A 22,349-nucleotide genomic window follows, 5' to 3' on the forward strand; every position below is an offset into this window, starting at 1 on the left:
CAAAGAATACAAGAACATTACTAATTCAAAGGGATACGTGCACCCCAATGTTTATGGCAGCATTACTTACAATAGCCAAGATATGGAAGCAGCCCAAGTGTCCATCAACTGATGAATGGATAAAGAAGTGGCGTTTATGTGTGCGTGCGTGCGTGCACACACACACACACACCGGAATATTATTCAGCCATTAAAAAAGAATGAAATCTTGCCATTTGTAACGACGTGGATGGAGCTAGAGAGTATTATGCTAAGTGAAATAGTAAGTGAGAGAAAGACAAATACCGTAAGATTTCACTCATACTTGAACAATCAGATGGTTGTCAGAGGGGAGGTGGGGTGAGGGGATGGGTGAAATAGGTGATGGGGATTAAGAGTGCACTTATTGTGATGAGCACTGAGTAATGTAGAGAATCGTTGAATCACTGTATTGGACATCTGAAACTAATATAATACTCTGGTTAACTACACTGGAATTAAAATTAATAACTTAAAAAAACAACTGGTCATTATTCTTGGTCATTCTTCTGAATAGGATCTCTAGCCCACTCTCTACCTCCAATTTCCATTCAAACTGTTTTGCATTTAGCATAGCTTAAAAAACATTTTTTTAGACTATCTCCATCCAATCACTTCACCAAATTCTCATGAACTCGACTAATTTTCTAGGCGAGTTTCCTAGATTTTCTAAGCATTCGTATCATCTGCAAATAATGATTCTTTCTATGTTTATACTGTTTTCATTTTCCTACCTTACTGTATTAGCTAATGCCTCAAAAACAATGTTGAATAAAATTAACAAGCATCTTCGACCTTATTTCCAGTTTTACTGGAAATGCCTTAATGTATTTTGCCTTTTTATATAACATTAAGTTTCTGACAGTTTGTTACGTTTGGGTAGTTTCCCTTCTATTGCAATTTTATCTTACTTAAAAGACTTTTTATTAAGAATGACTGCTAAATATCCCCCAAATGCTCTGTCATCTGTTAGTACACTATTTTCTCTTTTAAATAATTCATATAATAAATCATGTAGACAGACTTCTTAAGATTCCCATCTTTATGTTTCTGAATTAAATCTTTCTTGGGTCTAATAGAGTTCTTTAAATAAACTGCTAGATTTAATTTACTCTTTACTTGAAAATCTTGTATACTCATCAAAACCAATCTTTAGTTTTCTTTTTGTACTACCTTAAGGATTTTAGTATTAAAGTTACTCAATCATTATAAAAGGAATAGGGAGCACTTTGGAACATTTTCTACTTTTCTAAACATGGTCAACAGAGTAACTATGTGTTTTTGAAATAAACATTTGCAAAGACCTGGTGTTTTTTTAATGGTAGTATTTTAATGGCTAAGGGGCTTGCCTGTGAATACCCCCAGACGAGGAACCCCCCACCCCTTGAGAGCACTCAGAAAACCCTCAACCTCAGAAGAATTTTCCAGGCTCCCCCAATGGTTGTTCTAATCCAGCAAGAAGACGGAAGGGGTGGGCGGATGTATTCAGACACCCAACTTCCTCAGAAGCAGAGCCATTTCAAATAAAATACTACTTTTCCATTCCCTAGACTGTCCCACTGTCAATGTCACCACCTGCCTTTGGTGCTCTGCTTTCAGACAGACGTGCAAGAGTTTTTTCCAAAGCCATTAGTAAATCGTCCCACGTACATCCAGCCTCTAATTACAACAATCTACAACTCCACGGTACTGCAGGTTTGGGTTTGCAGTTCTGCTTATGCTTCAATTGTTTTTCTGAATCCATATAAGGAAGTTACAGAAGGAGCCAGGGAGCCGGGTATCGGAGTGAAATCACTCTTCTGAAGTTACCCTATAACCTTGAATAAATGTCCTTCGAACTCTCTAAGTTGAATCTTCTTCAACCATAAAAGAGAAATAATAGCTGCTTGGTGCAGGGTTGAGGATTACAGGTTAAAACACCTTAGGCAGAGAGTCTGGCTAACAATGCGAACATTATTTGACAACAATGGTAACTTTTAGCTCCATGAAACAAATGAGTGAAACAAACCTGTCATGCTCTGATGAACCTAACTCCCCTTCCCCGCGTCCCTTATTAAAACTCTCAAACAGTACATGTGAAATACATATATCCTTCTTTCTCTTTTGCCCACAAAACAATCACACCTACATGTCAATATAGACAGAATTCTCTTTCAGCTTAAAAAATTAACATGCATGCACCATGAAATCAAATTTGGATGCAAACACATTAGGGAAGATGGGGTAGGGATAAGCAATTTATAGATCAACAAATGAAAGCACTCGTCTAAATTGTTTATAAATCTAGAGTAATACTTTTTTTTTTGAAGACACACATTTAAGATTCTGTTCAAATAAAATGTATTTGCTTGGTTATCTTGTTCTAACAAGTATTGTAGATGTAAGCACTGAACACGTGCATGTTCAAAATACAATACAAAACATCCAACAAACTGTAATGATTGGTCAACTTGGAAGTACAGTACAATTTAGGACAGAAACGAATTTGCTTAGCAAGAAGCAACTGTTGAGATGTACACGTAACTCACACAGAGTCTGAAGAGTAGCAGAAGATGCCACCTCAAAGTATGCCACTTTGGTGTATTATTTTGAGCTGTATAGGCACTTGAAAAACAGCAAATGCAGAAGGCAGCTTTCTCCGAACTCCCCTTCAATCTACCTAAGATAGATCCTCCGAAAGAAACTCAATTGTCCGAGATCCCCTCCCTAGTGGGTTCAACCAAGGACGGATGACCTCTATCACAAGACAGGAAATGGATACCACATCCAGACAAACTTAGTCACAAGTATCATACCTACCCCATCTATTCTTCCAAGGGCCCATTATCTTTCCTTAAAAGTCACTCACTCTCCCCAAGACACCTATGACGCCTTTCCCTATTAAGTTGGTATTTAAGCCTAAATTTTAAAGCTACCTCTGAGTTACTCACTGATCTCTGGGTCTCTCCCAAGTACACATGAGGTATATATGTTACTCGACTTCTGTATTTCTCTTGTTAATCTGTCTTTTATTACAGGAGTCTTAGCCAAGAACTAGAAGGGCAGAGGGTAAGGGTGCTGATAATACTGAGTCCATCTTTGGCCCTCTTATCTTGTTCATGTTTGCTCAATGACCTCTCTTGGGACTACGTGTTCTGGCACCTTAGAGATTAATATACGTACGTCAAAAATGCCTGCCAAGAAAGGCTGGCATTTTGGTTTCCCATGAATCTGTTAGAGATAACGGTCTTTCCCCATCCTCATACACAGGTCGTGCCATAAAAGCTAATGAAAGGTTAGCTTGATTAAAGGTCAATTAGTGCACGCATACCCTCTGAGGTACATGGGAATGGTATGATCTCACTCCAGTGCCCTTCCTGCATGTCCTCTCCCTCTATAAAATCCGTGGACTACAGTCTGGACTTTGCAGAGAGTAACTACGCAGCTGCCACGGACCATCCTCCGCCCAATCCCGCCTGTCAGTTAGGTGTCCCTGAGTAAAACTCGGTGTAAACTCTATGGAGTGGCCCACTTTGCTTTCCGGTCACCAAGTGCCTTCTCAGTTTGGGGGGATACTTTACTGTCCCTCCTCCACCTTCTAACAGTAGAGGGAAAAATTATCCTTCCCTCCAAGATGATCTATTTATCTTCTTAACCAACTACCCTTAGAGCTGTTTTAGGAAGGTACAATTCAAGTCAATAACATATTATTAGTTGACTTCAAAATGTTATCTAGAAAACATAATTACCTGATAGCAGTCTCCTTTAAGATTGTCTAAGACGTTGCCACATGTTTTTCGCATGTATTTCTTACATCCATCAATCACCATTTGGTCAATGTTCAAACAGGTCAAGGAGAAATTGATCCTGAATTTGATCTATCAAAGAATTCTGAAATAGTAATACTTTAAAGAAAAGGTAGGGGCACCTGGGTGGTTCAGTCGGTGAAGCGTCTGACTCTTGATTTCAGTTCAGGTCATGATCTCAGGGTTGTGAGATGGGAGCCCAGCATCCAGCTGTGTGTGGAGTCTGTCTGAAATTCCCTATCCCTCTGTCCCTCCCCGTGCTCTCTTTCTCAAATAAATAAATAAAATCTTAATAAAGTAAAATTAAAATCTTAATAAAGTAAAATAAAATCTTAAAAAAAAATAAAGGTAAGACAAACATGAATTTTATAACACAAACTTGGGTATCAGATTTACCAAAAAAAAAAAAAAAAAAGATGAATGAGACAATGATTTCATTGTTGTACCAAGGTCACTCAAAAAAAGAACTGAATTTTCCCTTTTCATGAAGAAGCCCTTTCACAAAGTGCTAAGCAGTAGACACAGTACCAAGGTTGCTTTCTCGTTTTCTCAACTAGAGGATCTCTGCTGCTTTGTTTGTAGCCACATGAAAAGGCTATTGGTCCTAAATGGAAATGTTTGTTCAAGGCAGTATTTAAAAGGCATTTGCCTCATAACATTAGCTGGAGTCTTAAGACAAAAAAAGAGGAACAAAACAGAAGCCAATTGAACTTGATCTCCAAACAAAGGATATCTCTACCATAGTGACCATCTTTGGTTTCAGTTTGACTATTTCACATAATATGCCCCCATCTCCACCCCCAAGAATCAGCACGTCTTTGCCACTGTAGTCTTCTTTTCCACTGCCCATGATGGCCTGGGTATACGCCAAATCACTCTCTGCCAGATCTAGGGAGGAAAAACACAGGTACAAAATGGTGATTCTACCCAAACCCACACAGAGACCTGACTTGCCATGCTAGAAAGTGCTGGAATCTAGTCTAAAATTCAAATTTTTTTCATTTTTGATCTTTAAAAACTATCAACAATGTGCAGAGGTACTTTTTTTTTCATCAACCCTACTCATCTGACACCTAATATATTACATACACATATACCATGGTCAGTGGGAAAAAAAAATTCAGTCTTAAGAATGTTCTGATATGCTAATTAAAAGCAATCATATCGGGCGCCTGGGTGGCTCAGTTGGTTGGGCGACTGCCTTCGGCTCAGGTCGTGATCCTGGAGTCCCGGGATCGAGTCCCGCATCAGGCTCCCTGCTCAGCGGGGAGTCTGCTTCTCCCTCTGACCCTCCCCCCTCTCGTGCTCTCTCTCCCATTCTCTCTCTCAAATGAATAAATAAAATCTTTAAAAAAAAAAAAAAAAGCAATCATATCTTTTATTACATGAAATACGGCATCTGAGAGTTGTTCCAAGTAATAGGAGAGAGACAAAGTAAACCAGGGTTTAGGGGAAACAAGATTGGCCAGGAGTTTCTAATTGTTAGCACTCAATGGTGAGTATACATGGGTTCATCATACTATTTTGTCTACTCAGATTTGAAATTTTCCGAAACAAAAAAATTTCTTAAAAAATAAGGAATCATATTTTCTTTATATGAGTATAATCCAAATACTCAACACTAAGAATACTAAGAAAAAGGAACATCAAGACAATGTTTTCATGGCTCTGCTATAAAACATGAAAGCCTAAGGGCGCCTGGGTAGCTCAGTTGGTTAAGTGTCTGGCTCTTGGTTTCAGCTCAGGTCATGATCTCAGGGTCATGGGTTGGATGGAACCCCGGGTCCTGGTCGGGCTCTGTCCTGAGTGGTGTCTGCTTCCCTTCTCCCTCTGCCCCTCCCCCCGCTCACACATTCTCTCTAAAATAAGTAAAATAAAATCTTTAAAATAAAAAATAAAAATAAAACAGGAAAGCCCAGACAATCCACAGGTTAATATGACATAAATATTCCTTTCAAAAAAATAGCACTGCCAAGGACAAACTAGGACAAATCCACAATGGTGCTATTTGTCAGAAAAGCACCATTATCTAAAACACTGTCACTCTGCTATGCAACTGGGGTAGGGATGGAATACTTACTAACATCCCCACTAAGGATGAGAATATTTCCAAATTGCTTCGAGTGTAGAATTTTAATGTTCTGATAAGGTGAATCTTCATCATACACCACTTCATCTATGTCATACTCAACCAGGCGACCATCAGCAGTGGGCCAGTATCTGTCGATAGCTCCTCCTCGAATTATGGGTGGTAATCTGGAAAAAGGGAAAACAAGAATGAGCCTTTACAGGAACACTGCTTATGGTGCCGCTGCCTTAAAAGTGAACCTGCAGGGGCGCCTGGGTGGCTCAGTCGTTAAGCGTCTGCCTTCGGCTCAGGTCATGGTCCCAGGGTCCTGGGATCGAGCCCCGCATTGGGCTCCCTGCTCCGCGGGAAGCCTGCTTCTCCGTCTCCCGCTCCCCCTGCTTGTGTTCCCTCTCTTGCTGTGTCTCTCTCTCTCAAATAAATAAATAAAATCTGGGCGCCTGGGTATGCTCAGTTGGTTAAGCGACTGCCTTCGGCTCAGGTCATGATCCTGGAGTCCCTGGATCGAGTCCCACGTCGGGCTCCCTGCTCAGCAGGGAGTCTGCCTCTCTCTCTGACCCTCCCCCTTCTCATGCTCTCTGTCTCATTCTCTCTCTCAAATAAATAAATAAAATCTTTATAAAAAAATAAATAAATAAATAAAATCTTAAAAAAAGAAAAAAGTGAACCTGGAGCGGCGCCTGGTTGACTTAGTCAGCAGACGATGCCACTACTGATCTTGGGGTCGTGAGTTCGAGCCCCACGTTGGGTGTACTGATTACTTAAAAAAAAAAAAAAAAAAGTGAACCCGGAAGTGTGAGTGTACAAAAGCAAGCGACGTGCCCTCCAGCCAATTCCAGAAGAGTATACAAATCTAAAGCTTGGTCTTTCAGCTTTATATACAAATATGGCCACTACCAAATCTCAGCAACTGTTGTACATTAAGAGGTTACTTTTTTAATAAACCTTTCTGGCATGCCTCCAATTTTTCCTAAAAAAACGTTGGAGAAGGGGCGCCTGAGTGGCTCAGTGGGTTAAGCGTCTGCCTTCGGCTCAGGTCGTGATCCCAGGGTCCTGGGATGGAGCCCCGCATCGGGCTCCCTGCTCGGCGGGAAGTCTGCTTCTCGCTCTCCCGTTCCTGCTCCCCCTGCTTGTGTTCCCTCTCTCGCTATGTCTCTGTCAAAAAAATAAATAAAATCGTTTAAAAAAAAAAAAAAAGTTGGAGAAAATGGCCACCTCAGACATCACACTCACCCCAAATACTTCAACAGGAATCTCTTAAGACCGCCTACCCCACCACACTTCCACACCACGTTCATTCAAGTGCACGGGGGTGTAATACCATCATCTGGTACACAATCCACATTCAAATGCCCCAAGACCGTCCCAATCATGTCATGTACAGCTGTTCTGCTTTTGAATGAAGGATCATATGCTGTATTTTCTTTTCCTTTTTTACCCTCATTTCGTCTATTTTAGTTAAGTTTTTTTTTTTTTTTTTAAAGATTTTATTTATTTATTTGACACAGAGAGAGAGGGAACACAAGCAGGGGGAACAGCAGAGGGAGAGGGAGAAGCAGGCCTCCCGCAGAGCAAGGAGCCCGATGCGGGGCTCGATCCCAGGACCCTGGGATCATGACCTGAGCCGAAGGCAGACGCTTAACCGACTGAGCCACCCAGGCGCCCCTTTAGTTAAGTTTTTCCACCCAATGTGTTTCATAACATCTCAGGGAAATGCAGACCAGGTGTTCTGCAGAAAATCCCTAAGGTGCCTAAAGACCTCTTTCTTCATTAAAGTCAGGGTGGTAGATATTTACAGAAGCATCACATCAGGGGCAAAAGATGTGTGCTTGTCCTATTATTAGAGATGCTAAGTGTGACCAGTTGGTTCAAGTGAATGGCACCAGATCCCTCCATTTACAAAGGTACCTTTTTTCCCTTTGAAATTACTAAGCAGGCTGTGGGGTAGCCCTCTCAAACTGGGTGAAGCCCCTGAGCTCTCAACAAACCTCCAGTAGTGGTTTTGGCATCTAGAAGATTCTTGCCTGTATCAATTATTATTACTAGAAGGATTGCAAACTGAGGATTTTCCCATTCCATTCTTTTGCAAATGCTCAGTATTTCAGAAAACGTGAATGTACTAGAAACTACCAGCAGAGGACACTAAATGACAATGAAAACCAGAGCCAGAAAAGGGGCTTGGCAAATCTAACAGAAACACAAAGTGAGAACTCGCTGCATACTAACACAACTGTGTGCAAGTCATGTGTTCTCAAACACAGTGGTATTCAACAGTAAAACAGCTGGATGATGGGGTATGCTACTTTTTTTTTTTTTTTTTAAAGATTTTATTTATTTATTTGAGAGCAAGAATGAGAGAGAGAGCACGAGAGGGGGAGGGTCAGAGGGAGAAGCAGACTCCCTGCCGAGCAGGGAGCCCGATGCGGGACTCGATCCCGGGACTCCAGGATCATGACCTGAGCTGAAGGCAGTCGCTTAACCAACTGAGCCACCCAGGCGCCCCAAGGGTATGCTACCTCTTGACTTGCTCTGGTGAGTCTCTGCCCTCCCACTCACCTGTTACCAGGAATACAGTCTGAACCTCTTTTAATGAAGCTTCCTCTGAGCAAACACTAACAACCATAAAGAACACTAAGATTGGGGCGCCTGGATGGCTTAGTCGGTTAAGCGTCCGACTTTTGATTTCAGCTCAGGACATGATCTCAGGGTCGTGGGATCTAGCCCTGCATCGGGCTCCGTGCTGGGTGTGCAGTCTGCTGGACATTCTCTCTCTCCTCTGCCTCTGCCCCTCCCCCTGCTTGCACGCACTCTCTGTCCCTCAATAAATAAATAAAATCTATATATAAAAAAAAGAACACTGAGATTTACAAAGCAAATTCCCATGAACTCTCATTTAATCCTAGCAACTCCTGATTTAACCACTTCTTGCACCGTTCAAGTGAACAAATGCAGCTGCTGGAATGTCTGCAGACCAGGTTTGTCTTGTAAAATGTGCAGCCCCAAACAAGACAATACCACCACCACCACCTCCCCCCGTCCCCTGCCCGGCCCGGCCTGGCCCAGAGCAGGCAAACAGGACTTGGGGGAAGCCTCTTCCACCCTTGGCTGATGGCTGGTGGGTAGACGGAGGTGGGAGAGTAAACCACCTGTGACATTAGATGAAGGTGACAAATATCAAGTCATGGGTTTTCAGGAGAGGAAACCCACCCCCCGGCTGACAGCCAGCCAGCTACACGAAATTACGAAACTGCACAAACCCGATGAAAATAAATGTCCATTCTCAAGTGTGTCACTAAGTGCCTTGGCTAAAGTAAAGAGCTCTTTCCTCAATTGCAACACAATGGTTTTCATTTTTCTTTTATTTTTTTTTAAAGATTTAAGTAATCTCTACACCCAAAATGGGGCTCAAACTCACGACCCGGAGATCAAGAGTCACACGCTCCACTGACTTGAGGCAGCCAGGCACCCCAAAACACAATGGTTTTTAAAGACTGGCAAAGAAACAACAAGGATCTCTAACAGGATGAGGAAGCCATTTATCTTGATGAAATACTCATCCTAGCATGAAGTGCATCTCCTTGTAATGGGCTACAGGAGATATTCTGGAGCCCAGCACAACTCTTCTTTCAACTTTCACTGCTGAAAATTGAAAATGGATCGTAGAGAGAAAGTCAGACAGAGTATGTCCTGGGTCTCCGGTACACTGGGTCTACTGCAATATCTCCCTCACCCCTAACCCCCAACAAAACTTAACGGATGTAAGCTTGTTTTCCTGTTCCTTTTCTTTGGAAAGGTAGAATATAAAAATAAATTATCTAATACATCCCATGGCTTCTTAGTTAAAAATTCAGATTCAACTCACTGGCCACAGGGGAATAATGATTTCAGATAATGTTATGAGTTACTTGTTAATGACTAAATTTCTAACCATGTCATCACCAGACAGAAAAATGGCGCCATCCTTCTCCTTTTGAGGCCAATTAAAAAAGCCTGCCACCAAGTACTCCCAGTAACTTCTGGACTCCTCTACCCTGATTTTACGAAAAGCTGTAAGAGCAGTGACGAGCAAAAGCAAGGTCTGTATTTTGAACTGAAAATACGAAGCTTAACTCCACTCTCACTTAGCTCCTATATCCAAAACAAAGACTTCTCATGAATGCCGAAACCCATAAATGTATTCCATCTATTCCCTTAGTCCTAGAAGTAACCCTAATAAAAGTGAGACCAATAAAACTCAGAGGCATTTCGATGTTGGCCAATTCATTATCACGGAGTTAACACATTTTAGAACAGAGTGGGAACCCGCTGAATTCAGGTTGGTGCAGATAGGTCTGCAGCAGTCGAAGGAATGCTGAAAACCTCTGCAAGCAGGGAAAGGTGGAAAGTCCAGAAAAGTGCGTGGGTGTGGACATGCTTTTAAGGACTGGGAAGAGGGAAATATGGCTGAGGAGATGTACACTGAACTTAGATGGGGTAAACAAATCTAGGTGCTCTGACAGATTTCAACCACATGGGCAAGTTGTACACGGTTATGTTCATTTACCAGCAGTTCCCTGCTTTCTACCCTACCAGAGATTAACCAACCTTCTAGTTAACCTTACACCAGCCCTGGAGCTTTCCTATGGGCTGATGAAATTTAGCATGCTGAGCTAGTAAGTCCCTCACATCCTAGGTCTTGCCAAAATGAATGCATGCTTCTACAAAGTGCTGTCAACTAGAGACATCTGTATTCTGGTCGCTTCCATCAGTGATGGCGTGACCTTGATAAAGTCCCTCTAGGTCTCTCTGTGTTTGCTGTTGTAAGGGACAGGCCTCCTACTTTTGGGGGCCTGATAAGGATCCACCCAGACAGGACAGGAGCAAACTGGTGAGAATTACCTGTTGGGCATCCATGATTAACTCCTATTCTTAATTCCCAGGACCCACACAAGACTCTATCCATTCCAACAAATGTCAAAGCTGTTACATCTATCAAGGCTCTTTTAACATCTGTTACCATGGACAAATACTGCTGCACTGTTCAAAAGAAATGTTCCATATCTGCATGGTACACTGTGATAGTCACTAGCCATTAGCTACTGACAGGAGGCTAGTGAAACTGAGGAATGGAACTATCTTTATTTACTGAAGTTTAAATAGCCACAGTCAGGACAGGGGAAGCTTAACTGTCTTTAGTATCATTTGAAAAGAACCAACCGGTGGCTGCTCAAGGTAGGTGGCCTCTCAGTTCTTAGTATCTTGCAAAGTCACCTTACTTGAAAGCTTTGAGGCAAATTTTCTATCACCCCATCTTGTCATAAATCTTAGAAGTGAATTCCACTTTGGAGCCCAGAGCTCTGAGCAGAGACAGCAACCTTTTCACTTTACTGGACCAGGTTGGGGAGTTCTCTCACTCTCTTTTGACTGAGACGGAAGCCCCCCCCAGCTCTCTGCTTTATACAGTTCCAGCTCCTGAGATTCGCTCCATTATCTCCTTTCTACCTTTGTTCCATTTTACACAGCATGCACGCGTGTGTGTGTGTGTGTGTGTGTGTGTGTGTGTGTTCACACATTTTGTCTTGTTTGGATGTGAGGCATCCATTAGCTCAGTCTACCCATGTTGCCAGAAGCAGACACTACTCGGGACAACACCACCATTCCAATTTTACCAGTTAAACAAATATAAAAGGACATTCGGGAGTGGACTCACCGCTTCACCCGCACAGCACTGTCCTGACTCAATTCTTTCATTCTTTCTTCTACTTTGTTCAAGAGCTACAATTAAAAGAAAAGCTACAATTAAAAGAAAAGAAGTCAACGGGCTTATAGAATAAGGTGAGTGCAACAGCTAAGTTTCCAGGAGGCTGAGGCCGTGGTGACAGAGCTGGGCGATATTCCTGACCTCCCCCATCCCTTCGGCAGCCTCCAGGCCTGGCCCAGTTCCACACACCCACACCAACCAGCCCTCATGGTGCTACCCTCAGTGCAAGTCACCAGCAAGATAATGGGAAAGGGGAGAGCACATGGATAATGCAGATATAACATCCTGCTCAAAGGTTTACATTTCATCATGGAAAGTAAAACTCTCAGTTTTTAAGCAGTCAAGGGAATGAGGACAAGCCAGGTTCCTAACAACAATTGAGAAACCACTATTTTTCTTCTAAAATCACTTATCTGGAGGGAGGAAATTTAAAGTTAACTGGGAGATCAGCAATTACATAAAATAATTTTATCATTAAAAATATGAGATTTTCATATGGTTTCACTTATTTGTGGAACATAAGGAATAACATGGAGGACATTAGGAGAAGGAAGGGAAAAATGGGCGGGGGGAATTGGAGGGAGAGATGAACCATGAGAGACTATGGACTCTGAGAAACAAACAGGGTTTTAGAGGGGACGGGGGTGGGGGGATGGGTTAGCCCGGTGATGGGTATTAAGGAGGGCACGTACTGCATGGAGCACTGGGTGTTATACAAAAACAATGGATCGTGGATCACTACATCAAAAACTAATGATGTACTGTATGGTGACTAACATAACATAATAACATTTTAAAAATAAATAAATAAATAAAAATAAAAATATGAGATTTGATGATCCTCAAATACTTGTAATTACAATAAGCAAAACAATAATTAAATAAAAGTAAATAAAAGCGAAAAACCAACACTGTCAACTTCTTGGCCTTGCGAATCACCGTCATAACTCTGAAGATCCAACAACACCAATCCATGTGGGTAAATTCTCAAACTGGCAAAGCTACAAAGGAAAGCATAATTTTAAGGTTAGGAATTGTATCATGGCATTCAAAAGAAGAAAAGACACCAACCCACCCAACTAAAAGCAAAAACCATTGCTCCTTTTTTCCTAAGTTACATGGTTAACCCTTTTGCTTTCTTATGAGAACCTCTTCTTGGGGGTGGGAAGCCCACCAATCATTTAGGGAAGATTTAGACAGTCACCAGATGCTAACGTTTTCAGATAACGGGTTCTTGGGCCCAGAAAGTGATTCAGTAGCAGTTCTGTGAACCGGATTTTTTTTTTTTTTTTTAAGTAAACTCCACCCAACTCACGACCCCGAAATCAAGAGTCGCATACTCTACCAACTGAGCCAGCCAGGTGCCCCTGTGAACCTGATTTTTAAGAAGGTTCCCTGGCACGTGATTCGGCCAAGTTTAGTGACCATGGCCCTCAAATGAAGGGAGGGTAGGAAGGACAAACTGGGTCCTCCCAATTAACCTTCAGAGTTCAAAACAGAGCCGCGGTTTTCCGACTGCAAGCGGGTGGTGGTTAAACTGATTTAGTTCGGGGTTGGCACACTCCAGCCTACACACTGCAAACCACCAGATCCAGCCTGCAAGAGTTTTTTTTGTAGAGCCTGCAGACTAAGAATGGTTTTTACATTTTTAAGGAGTTGTTTAAAAAAAAAGGAGAGAGAGAATGTGACAGAGACTCTATGTGGCTCCTTACGGAACAAGCTTTCTGACCCCTAATTTAGGGGATCTGCTCATTTTTCTTAAAATATCAGTGTATCACATGCAATAAAAGTCAATTATGTGGAGAAATTTCTGTTTTGATCATACGTGTATCTGTACTGTATAGACACAGATGACTATGTATGGGGTTATGACATAGAACTACTTCTTGGGGCGCCTGGGTGGCTCAGTTGTTAAGTGTCTGCCTTCGGCTCAGGTCATGATCCCAGGGTCCTGGGAGCGAGCCCCGCATCGGGCTCTCTGCTCAGCGGAAAGCCTGCTTCTCCCTCTCCCACTCCCCCTGCTTGTGTTCCTGCCCTTGCTATCTCTCTGTCAAATAAATAAATAAAATCTTTAAAAAAATAAATAAAATAAAAAATAAAACTACTATTTACTAAAAGTCGTGGTTAAAGAAACATTGGATTAAAAACTAAACACTACTAGTTAATTTCACCTTCAGCCTTTAAATGGTCCCCAAATCAAGTTCAGGTCCAGGAAACCACAAATCATTTACACCTGAATGCGCCTATCATTTTTTTCCCCCTCCACCACCCACAGCACAAAGGAGAGGGGCTGGAGAAGGGAAAGGGTAGAAAAACATCACCCCTAACCAGCTGGGTGGTTCTAGTGCAGTCCTCTGCCAATGGAACTGCAGGAACACAGGAGCACAGACAATGCTGGAAGTTAGTACAAAAAGCTCAAGGGATTAAAACCAGGCTGAGGACCAGGACTTCAGCATCACTAAGTGGCTATTAACCAGAAGTCAGGCCAGAAGCTGGGTATGGTCCCCCTGAGCTGGTGCCTGGTCGCCCAGGCATGGGTGGGAGTAGTGAGGTTTCAAGACAGGCACCATGGGGATGGGTCCCAGTAGAGCAAGTGAGAGAAGAGGGAGACCAATGTTGAAAATACGTTTTTAAACTAAGCATGTCAATTTTCATTTTTTCTGCTTTCAGAAGCAATTTCTACACAGCTCTTGCCATTCAAAATTCCCTTCTGGGAAGAATTCTAGGCCCCCCAGACAACTGGAAATGGTGTGTATGGTAGAAGATTCAAGAAGTGAGGCAGAGAAGTGCCTGGATGCAAAGGCAGTTAGGAGATTCTAAGAGAATCAAGGCTTCAAAGAACTTACGGGGTGGCAAGGCGACATGGTTCCATTTGCTGTGGTCCCCAAAGGATGGACCACATCCAGGATAGCAAGAGACCATGGCAGGGAAGGTGGAGAAAAGAGGCTAGGACAGAGAGAGGCTGAACCCAAGCCTGCAGGAGCTGAAAGGATCAAGGACAGCTGCAAATCTCTACTTGCAGGAAACGGGCTATTAACTGGGCCAGGGCACGGAGGAGGGAAGGTAGGAGAGTTTGGTGGTGGTGTTGATTTGGGATCAGCCTTGAGAAGAGATGATTTTAGATACATCTGAGGTATCTGCTAAACACTTATGTGGAGATTTGCTACATAGTTAGAAATACAAATCTGGGCTTAGGGAGAGAGGAGCTGGGAAGTCCTTGAGAGGCATCAAGAGAGGGAAGACCAGTAACCCCCATGGGGTGGAGCATGTTGACTTAGAAAGAGTAACGGAAGGGGGCACTCAGAAATCAAAGTTTCCTGATCTCCCAGCATTGCCTTCTGGGCCTCTGAGGTCGTGGGGGTGGTTATTTTTCCTTTTAATAGAGAAACAAGGGACAGAATGTGGGACATTAATGAAACCATGTGGAATTCTAGTACTTTGTACCCATTGGGTGAAATGGAATTAAAGCCATTGAAAACACCCAGGAGTTCACATTTTAAAATTAATAGTGCAAATTACGAAGACTCTTACTAGTTTTGCATACTAAACCAGTCTAGATAGGATACAAACCTAGACTTAGGAAAGCACAAAGAGCTCAACATGCTGGGGTCTTCTGTTCTCGGTCAGTTCTTAATTTAGGTTTCCTTCCCTATTCCCAGCACATATTGGCTCTCATCTACATATTGATTAGGTAAAGTCTGGATAGTCTATAAAGGTCTTAAGGAAAAGAAAAAAAACCCCAACTTGAAATCTTGGGTCCCCTCAGCTTCCTGTCAACCTCCCCGTAGACATTCTCATTCCTCATTTGATGATGGTCTGCATTAATTGCTAGTAACTTCTAACAGTGCTACTCACAGTGGGGTCAGCCGACCAACAGCATCGGTGTCCCCTGGGAGCTTGCTGAAAATGGGATTTCCGGTGCTACCCCAGAGCGGCTACATCAGAAACTCTTGGAGCGGGGCCCGGGAATCTGCTTTAACCACGTCTGAATCGTGGCCTGCAGTTCACACTGCTTCTGCTTCCCAGGGGTTCTGGGTCCTGGCCACACAGCAGAATCACCCGGCCGGGGGGGGACTTTGGAAAAATACTGATGCCCACTGGCCTCAATCTCTGGGAGAGTGACTGGGGTCATGGCGTCTTGTGAAAGCACTCCCGGGCGATTCTCCTGGGCAGCTAGGGCTGTGAAGCACTGAATTCTAGCCCCCCTAACAAGATGTCACAGGAGGAAATAAAAAATACCTGGACGCTACCCCTCCCCACTTTGTCATCCGCCCCCAACCTCCACCAGCTGAAGTGCTCAGATCTGAAGGCCAGCTCACCTGCCGTTTTTGTTGATGTAGGTCGCTAGATAACCGCGGTCCTGCCAGTTGTGCACCGACTCCGTCATCCCTTGCTCCTGGAAAACGGACCGCAGGCCTTTTAGAATGGTCTCGCCATCAGCTGCAGAACAAGGGAGAGAAGGCAAGGTGGTCAGGATGAAACACATTCCAAAGGAAAGCCGGCGAGGCGCAGTTTGACGACTGAACTTCGTAAGAAAACCTGAACGAAGATTTGCCAGCGTCACGCCCGTTGTCAGGAGCTACGAAGGTTCTCAACCCCACGAGGAGAGGCTACACGGATCACCAGGTAACACAAGACAGACACAAAAACACCAACCACAAAGTCATTGCACCAAGGATGCAGACAGGTCTTCAGCCAACCAGAGAGGACACAACACAATGTTGAGCCTAACCAGAAATCAAAGAGATGCAAATAAATGAGCTTCCATTTTAGGGTATATAAATTAATGAGCCTATCCAGTGCTAGAAAGGGGATGTCCACCCACTCCTGATGGGTATCATAAAGGACTTCAAAACTTTTGCCTTTATGTTCCAGGTGTCTCACAATAAGCATGGGTTGCTATTATAATAGGGAAAAAGAAATTAAATGGGGCCACTCAGTAACATCTTTCTATACAGAAGCGACTGAACAATTCCTTATGGAACAACCTGCTATGTACTGTGACCCTATCCTTGGCCAGGGGCCCATCTTCCCCTCTCCCTCCCCACCCACTTCCCAAGTGGTAGCCCCGGGTAGGACTTCGGTCAAGGTTATAGAAATTGCATTAATCTCTGCAGGTTCACTTGATGCCACAATCTTCAGGAACATCCAACAGTATGACGCCTAAGAGAAAAGGCAAAATACAATTTATTCTCCTCTAGTTCGATCTGCTAACCACTCATTGCCTGAGAAGGGTAAGGTAAAGCACCGAGATGAGACCAAAGGAATTACTCTGTACTGTCCCACGAGCCCTCCATGGGCTGGTGCTTTTTCCACATGACAGAAAAAACAGTGTAGGCTGCAAAGCGTCAAAACAGTATGTACAAAGAGTATGTCTGCGACCTGAACCAAGGCAAAAGAAAAAAACAAAAAGATTCACAGCTGAAAAGTTTTCACCAGAAAAATCACACTAGAATTCCTTCCATAAACTAAGTAGTGCCAACGTTTGGACTAGACGTTAAGGATTTTTTTCACCCTACTTAGAATCCATCTCCAGCCATGTCTGGAACTATGTTCCCAAGACCTTCCAGAGCACAGTTAAGAATGAAGACCACAAACTGGGTTCAGAGGCCAAATTGGGCAGCAAATGTGTCTTATTCTAGCAGGCACAGACTTTTCAAAAAATTTAAAGTCAGTTGCCACTTAAAAACCAGATTTCAGGGCACCTGGGTGGCTCAGTCGGTTAAGCGTCTGCCTTCGGCTCAGGTCATGGTCCCAGAGTCCCAGGATCAGACTGAGCCCTGCATCAGGTTCCCTGCTCAGCGGGGAATCGGCTTCTCCCTTTCCCTCTGTCCCTCTCCGTGCTCGTTCTCTCTCTTTCAAATAAATAAAATCTTAAAAAAAAAAAAAAAAAAGATTTCACCTACCCACACTGTAGTGGGTGGAATGGTGGCCCCCAAAAAGATATGTCCACATCCTAACCCCCAGAACCTGGAAGGGTGACCTGATTCGGAAAAAGGTCTTTGCAGGGGCGCCTGGGTGGCTCAGTCGTTAAGCGTCTGCCTTCAGCTCAGGTCGTGGTCCCAGGGTCCTGGGATCGAGCCCCGCATCAGGCTCCCTGCTCCGCGGGGGGCCTGCTTCTCCCTCTTCCACTCCCCCTGCTTGTGTTCCTGCTCTCGCTCTCTCTGTCAAATAAATAAATAAAATCTTTAAAAAAAAAAAAAAAGAAGAAGAAGAAAAAGGTCTTTGCAGATGTAATTATGGGTCTAGAGATGAGATCATCCTGGATTATGCAGGTGGGACCTAAATCCAAGGACAAGTGCCCTCATGACAGACGGAAGAGGAGAGACGGGGATAAAGAGGAGCAGGTGATACTGCCAAGAACACCAGGAGCCGCCCGCAGCTGGAAGAGGCAAGCAAGGGCTGTCCCCTAGAGCCTTTAGAAGGTCCACGGCCCTGCCAACACAGTTTTGAACTTCTGGCCTCCAGAACTGGGAAAGAATGTGTCTGTTGTTTTAAACTGCCCTATCTGTAGCACTTTGCTAGGGCAGCTCTGGCAGACGGATACACCCACCAAAACAGGTACTTTCAACTTCACTTAACAAACGAAAGCAAATAGCACAGCAAAAATGGCCGTGAGGGCATCCACTTTCTAATCTTTTGAGTTCCCGAACACAGACAGAGCTATTAGGATAGCACAACCAAAACTCACGGACAGCATTTAAAAACACAACTACAGGGCGCCTGGGTGGCTCAGATGGTTAAGCGTCTGCCTTCAGCTCAGGTCATGATCCCAGGGTCCTGGGATCGAGCCTCACGTCGGGCTCCTGGCTCAGCGGGGAGCCTGCTTCTCCCTCTCCCTCTGCCTCTCTCCCTGCTCATGCTCTCTCTCTCCCTCTCTGGGTCTCTGTGTGTCAAATGAATAAATAAAATCTTTAGGAAAAAAAAAAAACACAACTACATGAGTGTGCAGCCCCAAGCCCCCAAACAGGAGCAGGTGGGCACAAGTGTGTCCACCAGCAACGGTGTGAGAGGAAATCAGAAAGCAAAGGGACTTCACACTTCTCATAAAAATACCAGCTGGGGTTCACCCACAAGGAAGGCGTCTCCTCCTCTGAGACGGCAGCACCCAGGAGGGAGCAGGGACCTGGGTAGAGCCAGAGAATGTCAGCGTGGCCAAGCCCGATGAGAGCCAGCAGAACTGAGGCTGCATCCAGGAAAAAGCCCCTCATCAGGGAAAGACTCCTGGAGCAGAAAGCACACCACACACCCATCGCAACACAAGCATCAAGCAACACGGGTGGTGACCTCCTGTCTCATTAGTCTCGCTCATTCCCAGCAAAAACTGTGCCTTTGGGAAACTCGTTTGGAAGAAAATAGCTGGCTTCACTATTCTGAAATTGGAAATTAAAAGGGGGAAGCCTGAATTATATTCTCTGAATGATATTCGGTTTTAAGACTGAAATCCACCCCCTAAAAAAATTCCGATTTCAAACTTCATCAAAAGAAGGGCCCTCGTTCAGTCTGTTTGTCACTGAAGCCTGGTGGGGTCAAGCTACCGCGGAAGTGACTGAGCTGCAGGGCGGGAAGGACAGTGTGCCCAGCACGGCCCCGAGGCCCGCATAGCCCAGCACTACTTGCCCTCAACAGGAGAGCCACTATGTCATTATTCAATCCCTCCTTGGCTAGAATACACGTTTTCTGTTTTGAAAGTGCATAAAACAAATCATCACTCCTGGTAAATGGCCTCAAGACTGGGTTCTGTTGGCACATTACAAAACAGAACACAAATCCCCTATATGCTGGTGAAGGGGACGATCCAGACAGGGCCACCCTGCGCGTCACTGGCCAGGCTGCGCAGGATAGGAGGACCTCGGCCCCAGGGCTGAGCCGGGGCAAACTCTCTCTTGGGCTAGGGAAAGGGGTGTCTTTGTCTAAAACTCCTAAAACCCTTGACTGCCGGCCAAATGCAGCACGGCAACTTCCCCCCTTTTTCTAGCTGGCACCATCAGTGGAAAGGTACTGAGGGGGCTAATGGAGGCCCTCCAACCAGGTTTCAAACTGAAGGAAAACATATTACGAAAGAAACCCAATGGTGAGTGTTACTTATGTCTATACTATGGGCTTGCCCCTCAGTTTAGAAGAAATCTGCCAGGTCTGAATGTTATTTCTGGCTGTCACCACCGCCTGGTCTCTTGTGGGCACCGAATGTGCTGGCCCTGCGGGGGATCCACGGACCGTGCGCCTTTCTGCACTTTCCTCCTGTCTTCTCGTCCTCCACATTGCTCCCAGCCCTTGGAGACGATTCCAGAAAGGGGCTCCAGAGCTGAAACAACTGCCCAGCAACTCTTTTCCAGAACCAAGGTTTGAAAATGAAAACAAAGCCAAAGACGTGAGCTCCACTAGGTTCAACGATGAGGCTCGCTTGGTCATCTTGATCTCAGGGGCTCAATAAATGTTTTGTGGGTAAATAATTTATTTCAGTTGTCTAAATTAATCATCTATATTGCTGTATCTTTGCAGAGTTTCTAGAATATCTAAACCAGTGGTTTTCAATCCCAGCAGTGCATTATAATTACCTGGGGAGTTTTTTTTTTTTTTAAAGATTTTATTTATTTATTTGCGAGAGAGAATGAGAGACAGAGAGCACGAGAGGGAGGAGGGTCAGAGGGAGAAGCAGACTCCCCGCTGAGCAGGGAGCCCGATGCGGGACTCGATCCCGGGACTCCAGGATCATGACCTGAGCCGAAGGCAGTCGCTTAACCGACTGAACCACCCAGGCGCCCTCCTGGGGAGTTTTTAAAAGTGGTACGTCACATCCTAGACCAATTAAATAAAAATCTACGGGTGAGAACCAGGCATCGGTATTTTTCAGGGCTCCCTGGGAAATTCCAATACACAGCCATGGTTGAGAACCACCGAGCTAAACCACTAGATAAAAGAAAGAACAAGAAAACCCCACTATTTCCAAACTAACTAGTCAAGTCACCACAAGGTTATAGAAAATGTTGAAAAAGGTCTGAAAAAAGCCTGAACTCCTTACTAACAGGCAGCCTAGGACATGCCCCAGAAAATGCTTTGCAGTTATCCAATTTCAACCTTCATGCCTGTCTAGTAAGATACATGTAATATGACCAAGCAAAATGTACTTGGCCGTATCGGGGTTCCTCAACTGGGGTTGACAGCATATGGTGTGAAGGACAGTCTTGTCCCTCACAGGACTTTGGCAATCCCAGTCATACACATTACACGTGGGTAGTCCCCCACTTTGTCTGAAGAGAAAAAAAAAAAAAGACCCCACACTCCCACTGCCCAGGCATAGAAGTGGGGCAGGCAATACAGTCCCTTGAGAACTACTAGATGCTCCATAGGAGTGAAAATAAGCCTGGGGTCAGAGCATGCCCAAATGTGGGAACACAAGACTGCAATGTCCTAAGTGGCTACAAAATCAGAAAATTTGAAAGCAAATTCAAATGCTAAAAGAGATATAATCACACGGCTTTCAAGTACGCATGGTAATACAAACTAGGCTAACAAAATGTTTGGCAGAAGTTCTTAGAAAACTCTGGCCAGGCAAGAATGATGTGCAACTCGTAGACGACTCAGCACTCCAAAGTGCACAGCAACACAGTGACCTGTCCCAGGGCAAAATGTGTCCCTTGTCCACTAGACAACTCAATGTCCCCGTTTCCAGACCACTGCCCACTTTGTGTTTATTCAACAATAACTTAGAAAGAATCAACTTGGAGGTCTGGTCCAAATTAAATACATCACTACCAAAAGAAAGGAAGAGAGGATGAAAAGTGGGGTGGGGGGGCAGGGGCAAGGCATGAAGGCCCAAGTTTCATCTCCCTGCCTCATTTTCTCCCAGAGATCCATTTTTAGAGGCCGCTCTTGGAGCACTCTGACTCTGACCGTCAGCTCCATCCAGATGGCTGAATCCCAAATCCTTATACCCAAATGGAAACTGCTTCCTGCCTAACTGCTCAACACACTGTCCCAGTCAAGTCTGAAATAAGGCTTGGACTTCTCTATTCCCTCCCCCAGATGTTAATACCCTTGTCACTTAAAATCCCGCAGGATGCTCCCCTTGAAGCTTCTTACACAAATCACCCACCGCAGCCTCTCTGTCCCTCCAAACTCACTGGCCAGGCACCGCCCCCAACAGGCATCACGCCTTCAACCCTCAAGATGGGGACACCACTTTGCAGTGTTCCTTCCCTCCATCCCTCGTGGTCTGGGGCTGCCCTGTAATCGGCGCTCCATAAGGTGGGCAGCCCCAAGTGGACGTTCAGTTGAGCAACTGCACTCACCCAGGCTGACCAGCCCAAGAAGTTGAGGGACTTATGCTGAATAAACACCTAAGACACCCAGCACCCTAGCAAAAAGGGGGGAAAACATCCTTCAGTTAGACCCATTCCCACTTTCTTCCATTTTAAGTATCGGCTAAGATCCTGTAACCTCCTCAACAAGGTGAATTCCAGTAGCGGCTGCCCTGAGGGAATAAGCAGTTCTCTTACTTCCAGAAAACACCTGCAGACCTCACCTTGCATCTTTAAGTCCTTTCAACTTCGAACACCTGAGCAAAGAAAACTCGGGACAGAGTGTGTGGCAGCCGCCCCTCGTGCAGGACCTTCAGCCTGCCCGGCCTCGGGCCAGAGCCGCCCTGGCCTCCTCCGCAAAGTCAGGGGGCTGGACCGGGCAAGTCGCTCCCATGCTAGCAGCATCCGGCTCGTGAAAT

The 22,349-nt window shown here is 44.6% G+C and overlaps 1 protein-coding gene across 1 annotated transcript in view; it reads right to left on the reverse strand.

The window, feature by feature from the left end:
* Positions 1-22,349, reverse strand: part of SMS (spermine synthase) — a 49,614-nt gene that overhangs the window by 12,387 nt on the left and 14,878 nt on the right. The window contains exons 2-7 of the mRNA XM_081809055.1: positions 15,949-16,069; positions 12,540-12,630; positions 11,579-11,643; positions 5,884-6,059; positions 4,535-4,691; positions 3,747-3,834 (exon numbers count right to left, since the gene is read on the reverse strand). Coding sequence (XP_081665181.1) covers positions 3,747-3,834; positions 4,535-4,691; positions 5,884-6,059; positions 11,579-11,643; positions 12,540-12,630; positions 15,949-16,069 — 698 coding nt within the window. The remainder of the gene's footprint in view (positions 1-3,746; positions 3,835-4,534; positions 4,692-5,883; positions 6,060-11,578; positions 11,644-12,539; positions 12,631-15,948; positions 16,070-22,349) is intronic.

This window comes from Leptonychotes weddellii, chromosome X (genome assembly GCF_054177405.1).
Source record: "Leptonychotes weddellii isolate Sample4059 chromosome X, ASM5417740v2, whole genome shotgun sequence".
Classification (NCBI taxonomy): Eukaryota; Metazoa; Chordata; class Mammalia; order Carnivora; family Phocidae; genus Leptonychotes; species Leptonychotes weddellii.